Genomic DNA, 14640 nt, shown 5'->3' with positions numbered 1-14640 from the left:
GCTTTCGTAACTAAAGTAGGCTAAACATCCAGTGAAAAAAAGAAGTAGGCTAAACATTTGATTGTAAATATTAGCTGGTTTATTTTGGTTATAGTATTTGGTTCGGTTAAGAAGAAGAAAAATGTAATCTATAAATATATATGTAAACGCAATCATTGATTAATCATTAGTCTAAAACTACAACACTCAAAATTTGTAACAACCAAAAAATGGAAGATGTCATCATCGGCGTGGTGACTATCGCCGCAGTTCTCTTCTTCATCCTCTTCCAAAGAACCAAAACCAAACGGTACAAGGTACCTCCGGGACCAAAGGCACTTCCGGTCATCGGAAACCTCCACCAGCTTCAGAACCTTAACCCACAACGGTTCTTCTATGGATGGGCCAAAAAATACGGACCAATCTTTTCATACAAGATAGGAAGTAAAACAATGGTGGTGATATCTTCTGCTGAACTAACCAAAGAGCTTCTCAAGACGCAAGACGTCAACTTTTCGGACCGGCCTCTCCACCGTGGCCAGGAGTTTATGTCCTATGGCCGACGTGACATGGCATTTCATCATTACACACCGTATTACCGGGACATAAGGAAGATGGGGATGAACCATTTGTTCTCACCCACACGTGTGGCCACCTTTAAGCACGTGAGGGAGGAGGAGGCTAGGAGGATGATGGATAAGATCGGTGTGGCCGCTGATAACTCCAACGCGGTCGATATAAGCGAGCTTATGTTGACATTCACCAACTCCGTTGTATGTAGACAAGCGTTCGGTAAAAAGTACAATGAAGATGGGGAAGAGATGAAAAGGTTCATCAAGATTCTTTATGGGAGTCAAAGCGTTTTTGGGAAGGTTTTTTTCTCTGATTTTTTCCCTTTTACTGGCTATGTTCTCGATGATTTGACAAGGCTCACCGCTTATATGAAAGAATGTTTCGAGAGACAAGACACTTATCTGCAAGAGATTGTCGATGAAACACTTGATCCCAATAGGGTCAAGCCTGAAACCGACAGCATGATTGACCTCTTGATGGAGATCTACAGAGATCAACCTTTCGCCTCCGAGTTCACTCTTGAGAATGTCAAAGCCGTCGTCCTGGTACATATAAAAACTCTTTTCTCTATTTTCGTGCGTTTACAATCAATCTTTTAGAAAAAAAAAATTTATTTAAAAACCGATTAAGGCATGACCATATTCATAGAGTTTTGATAGACAATAATACAAAGGCGAACATAAACTGAACAAGATACAACCGAAATATCGCTCTTTTTTTTCCAAAAACAAAATAATATTATATATATATTTAATCCGAGAACTGGAATGAACTCTTTCATCTATTTTTCTTGCATTACAAGCAGCCATTTTCTTGTGTTATAGTCTTTGTTTTGCTTTGATTTGTTTTAAAAGGATATTGTAGTTGCGGGGACGGACACGGCAGCTGCGGCGGTTGTGTGGGGAATGACTTATCTAATGAAGTACCCTCATGTGATGAAGAAAGCTCAAGCAGAAGTGAGAGAGTATATGAGAGAGAGAGGGTTAACGTTCGTCACTGAAGACGACGTCAAGAACCTTCCTTACTTCAGAGCCTTAGTTAAAGAGACGCTAAGGATCGAACCGGTGATTCCTCTCCTTGTCCCTCGCCGTTGCAGTCAAAACACCAAGATCGCTGGCTACGACATACCCGCGGGGACCACGGTTAACGTCAATGCATGGGCCGTGTCACGTGACGAGAAGGAGTGGGGACCAAACGCTGACGAGTTCAGGCCCGAGAGGTTTTTTGAGAAGGACGTTGACTTCAAAGGGACGGACTACGAGTTTATACCGTTCGGGTCGGGCAGGAGAATGTGCCCGGGAATGCGTCTTGGGTCAGCTATGCTTGAGGTTCCTTATGCGAATCTTCTCTATAAGTTCGACTTCAAACTTCCTAATGGAATGAAGCCAGATGAGATCAACATGGATGTCATGACTGGGCTCGCTATGCACAAGGCCGAGCATCTCATGCTTGTCCCCGAGAAAGTGAACGTGTGACAATTTGTAAGTTCAAATAACAAGCCCAGTTACAAAAAAAAGAAGGTCAAATAAATCTGTCATCCTTTTTTTTCAAATAAATCTATCATCACTATGTTATATCTTTGTAAGGTCAAACATATCATCCGTATGCTATATATATCATCAATTTGTTTGTTTATATTTTTCTCTCCACATTTTCATCAAGAAAAGCAATTCACATCGATGTATTACGTAGGGGATTCTTATAACTATAACTGGATTGCTACAAAAGTATATAACTAAATATGAAGTTGTATCGTTGTTACAAAATAAACCCCATCCAGTACATTATTAAACGAAAAGAAAAAATAGGGCCCCAGTATAATCATTGACACGAAATCAAGCCATCGAGGCAAGGAAACGAAATCCTAAACATTTGCCAATTCCCCAATCCAGATCAGGAAATCTTCTTTAGGGTAGGTGTAGAAAAAGCATTATAATTTTTTTAATAACAAGACTTTTGACTATGAATAGAAGTTTCTGTCGGGAAAAGTCTGCTTTTTCTTTCTTGAGTGTTCCCCACCTTTTCAGTGCTGGTAGACTGGCAGTGGCTCCTCTAGGTCGGCCTACTACATAGAGTTTTGATTTTGTCTACGTGATACAAAGGAAAAACAATTTTGATCCAATCAGTAAATAAATCTTAGAAATAATTAAGAATAATGGGTAGTTTGAAATAGGAAATATATATTCAAACCTTCCAGTCCTAGATGCCACACTTCTGATACAGGCCAACTCGGCTATGGAAACTTTTGGAAAATAATCGTATCTTTAAAGTAATTGTATTCAAGGTTGTAAACATTGGTTTGGTCCGTTTGCTTCAACGCAAGTATTCCACACATATCTTATTTTATTAAATGGAAATGTTTAGCCAGTGAAAAGCCCTTTTTCAAAAAAAAAAAAATGTTTAGCCAGTGATGTTTGTTAAAGCGTTGTAGACCACTGGGCTTTCTTTATTTATATTTTGAAACAATTCACCGGAAATTGCACATGACACTTGTTAATTTTCGACAAGAAAAAAAATCGAAACATGACATTTCATATATATAAAGAAATCATGTACGTTAAGTTTTGTTTTCTCTGATAATGTTCTCCGCATATGAAACAAGAAGATGATCGTGATCCTCTAATCGTTCTTTTCTGTTATGTTTCAGATTTGCCTGGACATTGCGCGCGGAAGAAGAGACCTAAAAATAAATAATTACAGGAAGACATATCTGAAGGCAACAACAACAAAAAAAAAACAGAAATCAAGATAAGAAGACAATGCAGGGAGACTAGGGAAGGAAGGATGTTTTCTTGTTTGTTTTGTTTTAAAACCTTCCTTCCATATCTCTCTCTGCATTAACGCCTTACGTTCTTGTTCCTCCTTTCTTGTTCTGGACAAGAGTTCATTGATTGTATAATGGGGAACTGCTGTGGAACGGGAGGAACGTTGATAGGCAATGATAAGAACAAGAAAGGTTTCAAAATTGCAAACCCTTTCTCAATCGATTACGGTCGCCGTCACGACGGAGACAAGCTTGTTGTCCTCAAGGAACCAACGGGTCGAGATATCAAGCTGAGATACAACCTTGGTCGTGAGCTAGGTCGAGGTGAGTTTGGTGTCACGTATCTATGCACAGACAACGAGACGGGAGAGAGTTTTGCATGCAAATCCATCTTAAAGAAGAAGCTCAGAACGGCGGTGGATATAGACGACGTTAGGAGGGAAGCTGAGATCATGAGGGTTATGCCTGAGCATCCAAACATCGTCACGTTGAAAGAGACTTACGAGGATGATAAGGCCGTGCATTTGGTTATGGAGCTTTGTGGTGGCGGTGAGCTTTTCGATAGGATTGTGGCTAGAGGGCATTACACGGAGAGAGCTGCAGCTTCGGTTATTAAGACAATTATGGAAGTTGTTCAGGTTGGTTTGGTTTTGATGTCTGAATCTTATTTGATAGTGTTGCGTGGACATTGTTGATCATTGCTTGGGAGTCACTCAAAGTGCAATTCTTAGACATCAATTATCGATATGTGCCATTGCTTGGAAGGCGCTCAAACTTCTTGGAGATCTTGAGCTTTTGTGTTTCTCATGGTGGATATAATTACAGTAGATGCTGAGAGTAATGTGTTTTGTTTCCATGGTGTGTTGCAGATGTGTCATAAGCATGGAGTAATGCATAGAGACCTAAAACCTGAAAACTTCTTGTTTGCAAACAAAAAGGAAACTGCACCTTTGAAGGCTATTGATTTTGGTCTCTCTATTTTCTTTAAACCAGGTAATGTATCATCTTCGTTGCTTGGTCAAAGAATCATAAGCATTATTTAACCCTAAGTATTTTCTTTGCAGGAGAAAAGTTTAACGAGATCGTTGGGAGTCCTTACTACATGGCTCCTGAGGTACTAAAGCAGAGTTATGGACCAGAGATTGACATTTGGAGCGCAGGTGTAATCCTTTACATATTGCTATGTGGTGTACCACCTTTTTGGGCAGGTTTGGTCTTGTTAAAACACTTGTTACGTTTCATGTTTTGTAGAATGATGCAAAAAAAAATGTAATGACGCCTTTTTGTATCTTGTTTGTTTGTAGAAACCGATCATGGAGTAGCAAAAGCAATTCTTAAATCTGTGATTGATTTCAGAAGAGACCCCTTACCTAAAGTTTCTTCAAATGCAAAAGATCTTATCAAGAGGATGCTTCATCCTGACCCAAAGCGTCGTCTTACAGCTCAACAAGTGCTTGGTAACATCTTTTTTCAAAATGTAATTGTTTCTCGTTCTCATAACAATGTTAAGGCTCAATATTTCATCCTTGGTTTACAGATCATCCATGGATACAAGATGGTAAGAATGCTTCCAATGTATCATTGGGTGAAAGTGTAAGAGCAAGGCTAAAGCAATTCACAGTTATGAACAAGCTCAAGAAAAGGGCACTCAGGGTATGTACTAATAATCTATTTTCTTGAAAGAGCTTAAGGTAGTTTTATAACGTTCCATCTTTAGGTTATTGCTGAGCATCTATCGGTTGAAGAAGCATCAGGAATAATAGAAAGATTCCAAGTAATGGACACTAGCAATAGAGGAAAGATTACCATTCAAGAGCTAAGACTCGGCTTGCGAAAGCTCGGGATTGTTGTTCCTCAAGATGACATTCAAATCTTGATGGACGCGGTAAGCTATTGAGCAAGTACTTTCAATACCAACTCGAAAGTTTTGAATATTTAGATGATGTTTGTTATTATACAGGGAGATGTTGATAAAGATGGATATATAGACGTTAATGAGTTTGTTGCCATATCGGTACACATCAGGAAGATGGGAAACGACGAGCACTTAAAGAAAGCTTTTAAGTTCTTTGATCTTGATAAGAGTGGTTATATTGAAATAGATGAGTTACGAGATGCTTTGGCAGATGAGTTTGATACTACTAGTGAAGAAGTTGTCGAAGCCATTATCTATGATGTTGATACCAATAAGGTTATTAGACCCCATCTGAGAGTAAATTTTTTTGTAGAAATAATATGAAACTTGAAGGTTTATGAACGGTAACTTGTGCAGGACGGAAGGATAAGCTATGAAGAGTTTGCAACGATGATGAAAACGGGAACGGATTGGAGAAAAGCTTCTAGGCAGTACTCGAGGGATCGGTTCAAGAATCTTAGTCGCAAACTGATGCAAGATGGGTCTTTGCAGTCTCATGGAGATATAAAATAGAGCTTGAATCCCAAGCAGGGATACTTATTCTCACTCTCAGAAGATTGACTTGAATCTGCTCACGAGTACTCTGAATATAATATACAAAATTACAAATATACAAATAATGCAATTATATAGGTTTTCTTTTTTTAAAACAACGTACGCCTTTTGTGGGGGTTTAACCGACATATTGTTTACTATGATGTAATACAATTCCACACGAACCAGCATGGTCGGATTACATATCAAAGTTAATACAAAGACTCCCGGATAACTTTTTCATTAACTTGTTGCTTAGCCTTTGGCAAGAGGTTATATGATATAGTTAACAGTGAGACTAAGCAAGCCTCTGTTATGTTAATCATAAACTCAATGATCAATTTTAAAAATCCAATGAAAATAACAACTAACTCGAAGAATAACATTTCTCACATTGTAAAAAAAATCATAGATTGGAATGTTATTCTTGGCGATCTCGATGTTCTTTTTGAGCACCAATTCATCGACTGATGTTAACCTTTGAAGTAACAGCTTTTTCAAATTTTTCGACTGATGTTTTACTAGCAGAGGTTAAAATTTCTTGAATACCATTTGCCACTTGGAGTGTTATGTCTTCACCAATAGCTTCAAGTCTTCTCCCTAAGTCTCTCTCAAGAGATTCTAGATCATCCTTTGTTGCTATCTCAGTTTGCAAGTTCATTACAGATTCCAACATTTTATTCTGAGATGTAATAGCTTCCAAAATCTCCTTCTGAGAATTAATAAGCTGTCACAGAAAACATTTCACATTACTCACTAATATTGTGTATGCAAAAAACTTATTATATATTAAATAACCACCTCTAACAGTCTAACCTGCGTCAAAATTGGAAGAACTGATTCACTGTGAGCTTGCTCCTTCTGCTCACTAGTACTCTGAGCTTCAGTTGATTTTGGAAGTTCAACTTCATCTTGAATTGGAAGAAGTGATTCATCTTGCTCCTTCTCCTCACTACTCTGAACTTGATCTCCATCTTGCTCCTTCTGCTCAGTATTACTCTGAACTTCAGTTGGTTTTGGAAGTTCAACTTCATCTTGAATTGGAAGAAGTGATTCAGCTTGCTCCATGTTCTCGCTACTTTGAACTTGATTTCCCGCTTGCTCCTCCTTCTCAAGCTTACTCTGAAATTGTGTGTATTTTTTAAAAGTTCAATCGTTTATGCAATAAGTACAATATCTTATATGTTTTTAGTATACTAACCTTGTCAACTGCTTCAGAGACTTTGTCAACTTTGAGCTGCTAGCTGCTGCTTCTGGCTTTGAGCTTTAGGGAGTTTCTTTGCTTTTCTTTGTGCACCCCGCACCAATGAAAGTTGTTTGTAAGCTTGACTTCCATGTCTACCCTTTAAAAAGTAGTCATACGTGTTCTTGGTTGTTTTGAATGACTGACCAAATTTCCTAGACAAAGTCTCATGCATCTCATCAAGTGAGTAACAGGCTTCAATGCATTCTGACATGCATCTTTTACGGGGAATGTTTTCAAGTAAAACCGTCTGAGTGAAGACTTGAACTTGGGAGGTTAGTGAAGCCTGAAACAAAGCACATTGTTGTAACAGTGTTCTGCCCAAACACAAAAAAAAAAAAGAAGAGGAGAAGCAAAAACGTTTTTAAGACTAACCATTAATTTGTCAACTGCTTCACAGATTTGGTCAAATTTAATCTCTGATAAACCGTCGACTCCAGCGAGGAGCTCCTTGTTTTTGATCAGAAGACTATTCCAGATTTTAGCATCTCCCAGTATTTTCACAGTTTCAGCGTCTATACCGTAGTCGATTACTTGTGGCACAAAGAATATCACGGACAAAGGTTGAGGAAATTGAAGACCATAAAGTATAATAAAAATGCAATGGATAAATCTAGCAAGCAAAAAAAAAACAACATAATCGAGCAACAGAGCTCTAATAGCATGAAACTATGAAAGTCTTTAAATCAGCGCTCCTATAGACAAAAGGAAAAAGCTGAAAGAAATTGAAACTTACATGTTTTAATTGGTACATAATCTTCCTCATAAACGACCGGCTGCTTCTGCTTCTGCTTAGGCTTCTGCTTCGGACCCATGGCAGAGAAAGAGATTCTCTGGAAGTCGAGTTCAAACGCTAGAGATATAGAGAGGAACAAGACTGAAATTTTAGGGTTTTTGGGGAATAAGAAATTAATATAATTAATAAGCCGAGAATTTTTTTAATTAATATGATGGGCCAAAAAACTTATTTACGTTTAAGCATGTAGTATTTGATAAATTTAAACCGAGTAAAAGAAACATGAGGTAATTTTTGAATGTAATATGTATGTCACCAGTATGTCACATTGATCTCACCAACCCACATTCGTATATCCACAACATATCGCGTGAATGCGATTATATATAAAATAAAAAGGACTGTCCAGTGGGTTTGAGGGAGCTTTGGCCCCAATACAGTCCGCGTTCAAATCTCGCTGGCCATTGGGGGCAAAATTTAACATTTGGGTTTTCCAGCGTTTGGTGACCGATGACCAAGACGTATTCCAGCTGATAATGTAGGTTGCTACGGACACTCGCCGCTAGTTTAGACCCACCTTAATGGAAGCCATGATATACCGAATTATTAAAAAAAAAAGATATGTTGCACAAAAAAAAGTATTAAAATGATATAGTTGTACACAACACCCCCTTCCTTGACTTTTATCGGCGTTTACCGTTTATACATCCATATATTTACTTTTACCAAACGATTCATGTCATTATGATTCGTGCAAGTTTCTGGCAATTCGAAATAGCATCATTTGCAGCATCATGCATGATGCATATACTCAAGTTTCATGATATTCCTAATAAAATTGGGTTTCTGTTGATTTCAGAATCCATACTATTCATAATTAGGTGTTTCCATACATATTATACATGTGGGTATACGTACACGCACATCAGTTAATTTAACTATAACTTTGGACTAGTAACTGTATTTGAATATGGCTTTCTCTTTTCAGAATATTCTACAAAACAGTTTCAATTCCGTTTGTCAGTGGAATCCCATATATGGATGGACATAGTTGGACATATTTAGGTCCTTATCCAAATGATGTTTTAAGATTTGATTTATGGATGCACATAGTTGGATACATTTTATGTTTAAAATGTGTTTTTTATATTATTATTGCTGTGGTGTGAAATTTTGTGTATTCACTTTAGTTATAATATCTATGTATACCAAAGAGAAGAAGATAACATATATTATAGTATTGGTACATACTATAATATAACATACTTAATTAGTAAATTTCACACCACAGCAAAAATAATATAAAAGGTCACTTTTTAATATACAACGTGCCAAACTTCGTCCATTTATAATCTTATATATTTTTGTCTTCGCATATGATAGATCATAAGATTTGGAGAAACATATAAAATTAACCTATGAAATTAAGGGGATCTATATATTATAGTATGTATCCAAAGAACATATATATGAAATATTTGAATACATCATAAGATTTGGGGAATATAAATTAATATAAAATAAAATCGTCCAATTTTAAACGTAAACGTCTCCGCTGTATTTATATAAACTTTTCAAAATCACGGTGTCGCTCGTGTTAAGATTTGGATTTCTAATCCAACTTTCAGAAAGTTTATGTGAAAGATAATACTCAAACACAATAGTTCGTTTAGAACGCTCTTAAGATTAATGTCACACACACAAAATTGATGTCACTAGATTTATATGTTTTGTCGTTTAAGGGGATCCATCAACTACACATGGAAGAATAGAAAACACTGGTCACACACAAAAAATAATATAAGCATGTTGAGTCCTATTCATCAGAAAATTTTCTCCAAAGGATGAACAATAACCTACAATTAAGGAAACTTATTATAACAACGACCAAGAAGTTTTCCCATAAGTCATGCTTTCGTCCATACCTTCGGGTCTTTCAAGCAAGCTTCACACATGCCTTATCGTATATTTGTATACGTTTTCATTTTGTGTACGTCTATTAATTAGTATATGCCTAGATTATATATTTATATAGTCGACAATTACCTATCCTAAAGGTTTATTTTAATTTTTATTCAGAAAGATATGCACGTAGGGCCACTAGTGTTTCCCGTTGTTATTGGAAATTCCATGTGTTGAACTGTTTGATTAAGTTTTTGAACCCGTAAGTCAAATTTATTTAGGTTTAACAGGGTTTCATTACTGTTATAAGCTTGTCAAGAAAGAATTTGTCACAAATTTCGAGACTCATGCATGCATGCATGTTTCTTAACTTTCGAGAAACATGAAGTGTGGTTTTACCAGCTGAAGTTTGTGTTAAAACACATTTTTAATTTGACCACGTGTGATATTCAAATATCAACAATTCTGTTCAACGGGAGATTCATACATATGTTCAGATGTTCTTTAATCTTGAGCACCTAACTTTGCTTCCCATACGCAAATGTGTGTGCCGCGAACTATGGTGAATGTACGGCATCGTTTTTCTTTTTGGAGCATTTTTAAAAGAAAATATAATTTAGTTATTTCCGTTTTGATTGATATAGATGCATTAATAAACCGACTTACGTGGGTGATGGGATGAGCAAAATTAAAATATGCATTTTAGTAACCAATTACGGTCCATCTTGACAAACTAACAAACAAAAAGTCTATTATGACGTTGATTTGTGACCTTGCCATATAAATGCCAAAATTTCATTCTTTCAATAAGCAACGAGATCAATAAGATGTGGCAGTCACGTGAACGTTAGTTATCGCCATTTCAACTGAACCTTCACGAACATATAAAGTTCATTTGTTCTTTGCTAAAATTACGCAAATCTCTGTTGTGCACGAAATTACGACTATTTTTTAATGACAACTCCTGTTCTTGTATCGTGTATCTAGCACGTAAATTTGAATTATGGTGGCATTATCGATAAAATATGTAAAGAATATATTTTCATCATACACCACAAACAAATGTTCTGGAAATATCACCTTTTATCACATATACAAAGCTGACCCTGAATTTTTGGAAACTACAAGCCAAAAAAAAATGGACAAAAGAAAAATTATGCAGAAAAGTGGACTCGCCCTAACTCTTTTTATAATGATAATTAACCTTTGAACAACTAATTAATACATACAATATGTTTTTTTTTTCTAAAAATTGGTCGATTAAATATTCATATATAATCCTCATCATCATTTATTAGCCTTTTGTAGCTTACTTAAAAAATCACTTCCCACCAAATTGATTATTTTTTCACTTCATACGTTGATCAATTTAAAAAATAAAATAATAATAATATATGCACGTCCGGCGTCCCATGACTTCAGACGCTTTTCTGTTTCCTTGATTTTATAGGTTAGAAATTTCCAAAATGCTCATATTTTTCACTGATATGTATTATACGCACAAAATAGTAAAGTCATAAAAATTTATGATGGTTCTTTTATATGTATAGAGTAGTGAAAATTTATATATATTGTAGTTCCGCTTAAAATAAATTAATATTTTTCTTTTATCGCCCATTTTTAAGTTACTAAACGTATATAATTAAAAACTGAAATGCAATATGTAGAAATCCGGGCATTGATTGTTGATTAACATTGATATACCCATGCGACTGGCTTATGATGAACCATACCTGCTAATACTCATTGTTACAAACTCGCAGCAACATCATAAATCCATCACTCGCCACAATAATTTTCTTCAGTGTATGTTCAATTGATCACATTTTGACCCTTCACTTTCTTGAATGAGAAATTATACAAGAAAGTGATTTGAGTGTGTTAAAAAATGATTTGTCATTCTGACCAATTATCTGGCAGAGAGTATAATAAAATACTTCTAATTACCTTAAATCATTAGGCGTTGTTTCTTGCCGAATATATGATGGAGCATGGTCTCGCTAAGAGACAACAAAATCTTTAAATAAATTAAAGAAATTGTTTAGCAAAAAAATTAAATAAATTAAACAAGAGAGAGTACAAATATAAAACACTCTAACGGAAGATAAATATATAAAATACAAAATATAGAATAGAGGCCTCAAGTAGTGTTTACGTGACAATCTCAATTTCACTCCATACCTCGAACTCATTCAAGCTTAGAAACCTAACTTCTACTGTTCCTTTTGATTTGCCTATAAATACACGTTGGTCCATACTTCTCTAATTTCAAATATACAAAGCAAAACACAGAGACAAGAATCATAAATAACAAACATTTTCAACATAATCCCAAAAAACGACACGCGTTCCTTTTCCAAAAATTCACTTCTCTACGTACCAACCACAATGGCTCATTGTTGCACAGTTCTTACCGGTTTACTAGTATGGTCTCTTTTTATGCTCTCATGGTGTGAAGCTTCAAGAAACAACATTAATAGATATGATCATTCTTATGGAACGTTCAAATCCAATAGCTTAATCAAGCGAAGAGACGATATAACTCGTCTGAAAAGTGTTGCAAGAGCCTCTTTGCGGCTTCCAACCACCGTTAGTGTTTCTGATTTTGGAGCTAAAGGAGATGGAAAAACCGACGACACGCAGGTATATACGCATATACACATATCTACATGACTTATAAATATTTTGAGACGGTCACGCATATAAATTTACGTTGTTTGTACTAATGATCCATGCATGCGCATGCATATGATCAGGCGTTCGTGAATGCATGGAAGAAAGCTTGTTCTTCAAGTGGAGCTGTAAATCTCTTAGTTCCTGAAGGAAAAACTTATTTTCTCAAGTCTCTTCGATTAAATGGCCCATGCAAATCAGTTCTTACCGTTCAGGTAAATTACAAAGTTTTTTTTTCTTAAATTTGGGTAAATTACAAAGTTGACTATTTGTTAATTAAATACGTATACTACATGTGATCACGTATATGGTTTTGAATATTTAAATGAGCGGTTGATGAATGGAACGACAGATTTTAGGAACGTTATCGGCTTCTCAACAACGATCGGATTATGAAGATCTCAGCAAATGGATTACGTTTGACGGCGTTAACAGTCTAACGGTTGATGGCGGAGCCACCGGAACTGTCAACGGAAACGGCGAAACGTGGTGGGAAAACTCATGCAAACGGAACGAAGCTAAGGTGTGTGTTTGTACATGTTTCATTTACTTAATATATATCTACTGTCTACATGTCATCTTGATATATTAACACTCTTTTATTGTTATTGTTTTGAAGAAATGCACAAAAGCCCCTACGGTACGTAGAAACATATTTGACATTTTCATGTAATACTGACGATGGCGGTGATCATGATTGGACAAATGTTTTACATGCATGAATATATGTATTTTATATGCAGGCTCTTACTTTCTACAACTCGAAGAATTTAAGAGTGAATAATCTGAGGGTGAAAGATGCGCAACAGATTCAGATTTCGATTGAGAAATGCTCCAACGTTCAGGTCTCAAATGTTGAGGTCACTGCACCTGCTGATAGTCCTAACACTGATGGTATCCACATCACTAACACTCAAAACATTCAAGTCTCCAATTCCATCATTGGAACAGGTTAGTAGTTATATCCTCGTTATTTAAAAGAGTTGCGTGCATATCCAGAAAACTAAAATTTAAGAGTATCGTTATAATTTATAATTTTATAGAGATTGGTCTTAAAAGAGTTTTTAATGGTTGCTTTTCTTTGCAGGTGATGATTGTATATCTATTGAAAGTGGATCACAAAACGTTAAAATCAACGATTTAACTTGCGGCCCAGGCCACGGTATCAGGTATCAATGAATTGTTTTCAGTATATGTACCTAAGAAATTCAACCGTAATCTTTTAAATTAACATAGAAATTTGATATTTCCATATAAAACATGAGCAGCATTGGGAGCTTAGGAGATGACAATTCAAAGGCATTTGTATCAGGCGTGACTGTGGATGGTGCTAAACTTTCCGGTACAGACAATGGAGTTAGGATCAAAACTTACCAGGTGAAAATCACAAACTAGACCTTCAATTTTAACTAGCCTATTGACAAGTTCATCTCAATTTAACTTTTAAACCCAATTCAATATAGGGAGGGTCTGGAACTGCTAGCAACATTATATTTCAGAACATTCAGATGGAGAATGTGAAGAATCCAATCATAATTGACCAAGATTATTGCGACAAGAGCAAATGCACTGAACAAGTTCGTTTGAATCTGATCAAATCTCCCATTACTAATCATCATGATAATAAACACTATTGTCTCTAATCATTTACTACATATATTTTCAGAAATCAGCGGTCCAAATAAAGAACGTGGTGTACCGGAACATAAGCGGCACAAGCGCATCGGACATAGCAATAACTTTCAACTGCAGCAAGAACTATCCATGCCAAGGAATTGTACTCGACAAAGTGAACATTAAGGGAGGGAAAGCCAGTTGCAGCAATGCTAATGTGATGGATAAAGACGGTGTTTTACCTCAGTGCAAATCCACTTGATTAATAAGACCTATCAAAAAAACTCACATAGATGTATAAAAATACATATATACCGATACAAAGTATACAAAATTATGATATACACTTGTGGATATATACATGGACAATGAATTTAAACATATTGTCTATATGTCAAAAATAGTTTATGAATATACATATAGACAACATGGTCAAGAGATTTATTGTTTTAATGTATATATATACTACTAAACTACTTGTCTAAAATTTCATGAATAAAGGATTACGTTTTTAAGTGGTTATGTATCATGATGTGGTTACAGTATGATGTGTATTGTAGATTTTCAATTAAATACATAAAAATGAAAAAGATGACATGGCTGGTCAATGATGTTACTTGACCAACTAATTCAAGCTAATTGATACACGATGAACATCTAACGAAACAGAAGCGACTTTCATATTGTTTAGTTGTGCTCAAACCAGG

At 35.8% G+C, this 14640-nt stretch overlaps 3 protein-coding genes and 1 long non-coding RNA gene across 4 annotated transcripts; 3 read left to right on the top strand and 1 right to left on the bottom strand.

Moving 5' to 3' along the window:
• The first annotated feature begins 109 nt into the window (after nt 1-109).
• LOC103865912 (cytochrome P450 83A1) lies at nt 110-2187 on the top strand. Its single transcript, XM_009143774.3, has 2 exons — nt 110-1097; nt 1407-2187. Exons 1-2 carry the CDS (start codon nt 210-212, stop codon nt 2025-2027), a joined length of 1509 nt encoding a protein of 502 aa, XP_009142022.1. The 5' UTR covers nt 110-209; the 3' UTR covers nt 2028-2187.
• Nucleotides 2188-2427: 240 nt separating this feature from the next.
• On the top strand, nt 2428-5914 carry LOC103865911 (calcium-dependent protein kinase 14). The gene is made up of 8 exons (XM_018658598.2): nt 2428-3954; nt 4186-4309; nt 4381-4524; nt 4621-4773; nt 4854-4969; nt 5034-5201; nt 5277-5507; nt 5589-5914. Exons 1-8 carry the CDS (start codon nt 3451-3453, stop codon nt 5742-5744), a joined length of 1596 nt encoding a protein of 531 aa, XP_018514114.1. The 5' UTR covers nt 2428-3450; the 3' UTR covers nt 5745-5914.
• A 192-nt stretch (nt 5915-6106) lies between these two features.
• LOC103865909 lies at nt 6107-7899 on the bottom strand. The gene is made up of 5 exons (XR_004457321.1): nt 7745-7899; nt 7384-7541; nt 6967-7294; nt 6582-6887; nt 6107-6492 (listed from the first exon to the last, which is right to left on the bottom strand). It is a non-coding gene; the product is annotated as an uncharacterized LOC103865909 (long non-coding RNA).
• Nucleotides 7900-8185: 286 nt separating this feature from the next.
• On the top strand, nt 8186-14289 carry LOC103865908 (polygalacturonase ADPG2). Its single transcript, XM_009143771.3, has 9 exons — nt 8186-12289; nt 12403-12534; nt 12672-12842; nt 12939-12959; nt 13063-13270; nt 13407-13488; nt 13588-13696; nt 13783-13896; nt 13986-14289. Exons 1-9 carry the CDS (start codon nt 12035-12037, stop codon nt 14193-14195), a joined length of 1302 nt encoding a protein of 433 aa, XP_009142019.1. The 5' UTR covers nt 8186-12034; the 3' UTR covers nt 14196-14289.
• Nucleotides 14290-14640: the final 351 nt, after the last annotated feature.

The sequence above is a fragment of the Brassica rapa genome, chromosome A04, assembly GCF_000309985.2.
Source record: "Brassica rapa cultivar Chiifu-401-42 chromosome A04, CAAS_Brap_v3.01, whole genome shotgun sequence".
Lineage (NCBI taxonomy): Eukaryota > Viridiplantae > Streptophyta > Magnoliopsida > Brassicales > Brassicaceae > Brassica > Brassica rapa.
Note: the sequence above shows the minus strand (reverse complement) of the source record. Positions and strands in the feature narration are given on the sequence as shown.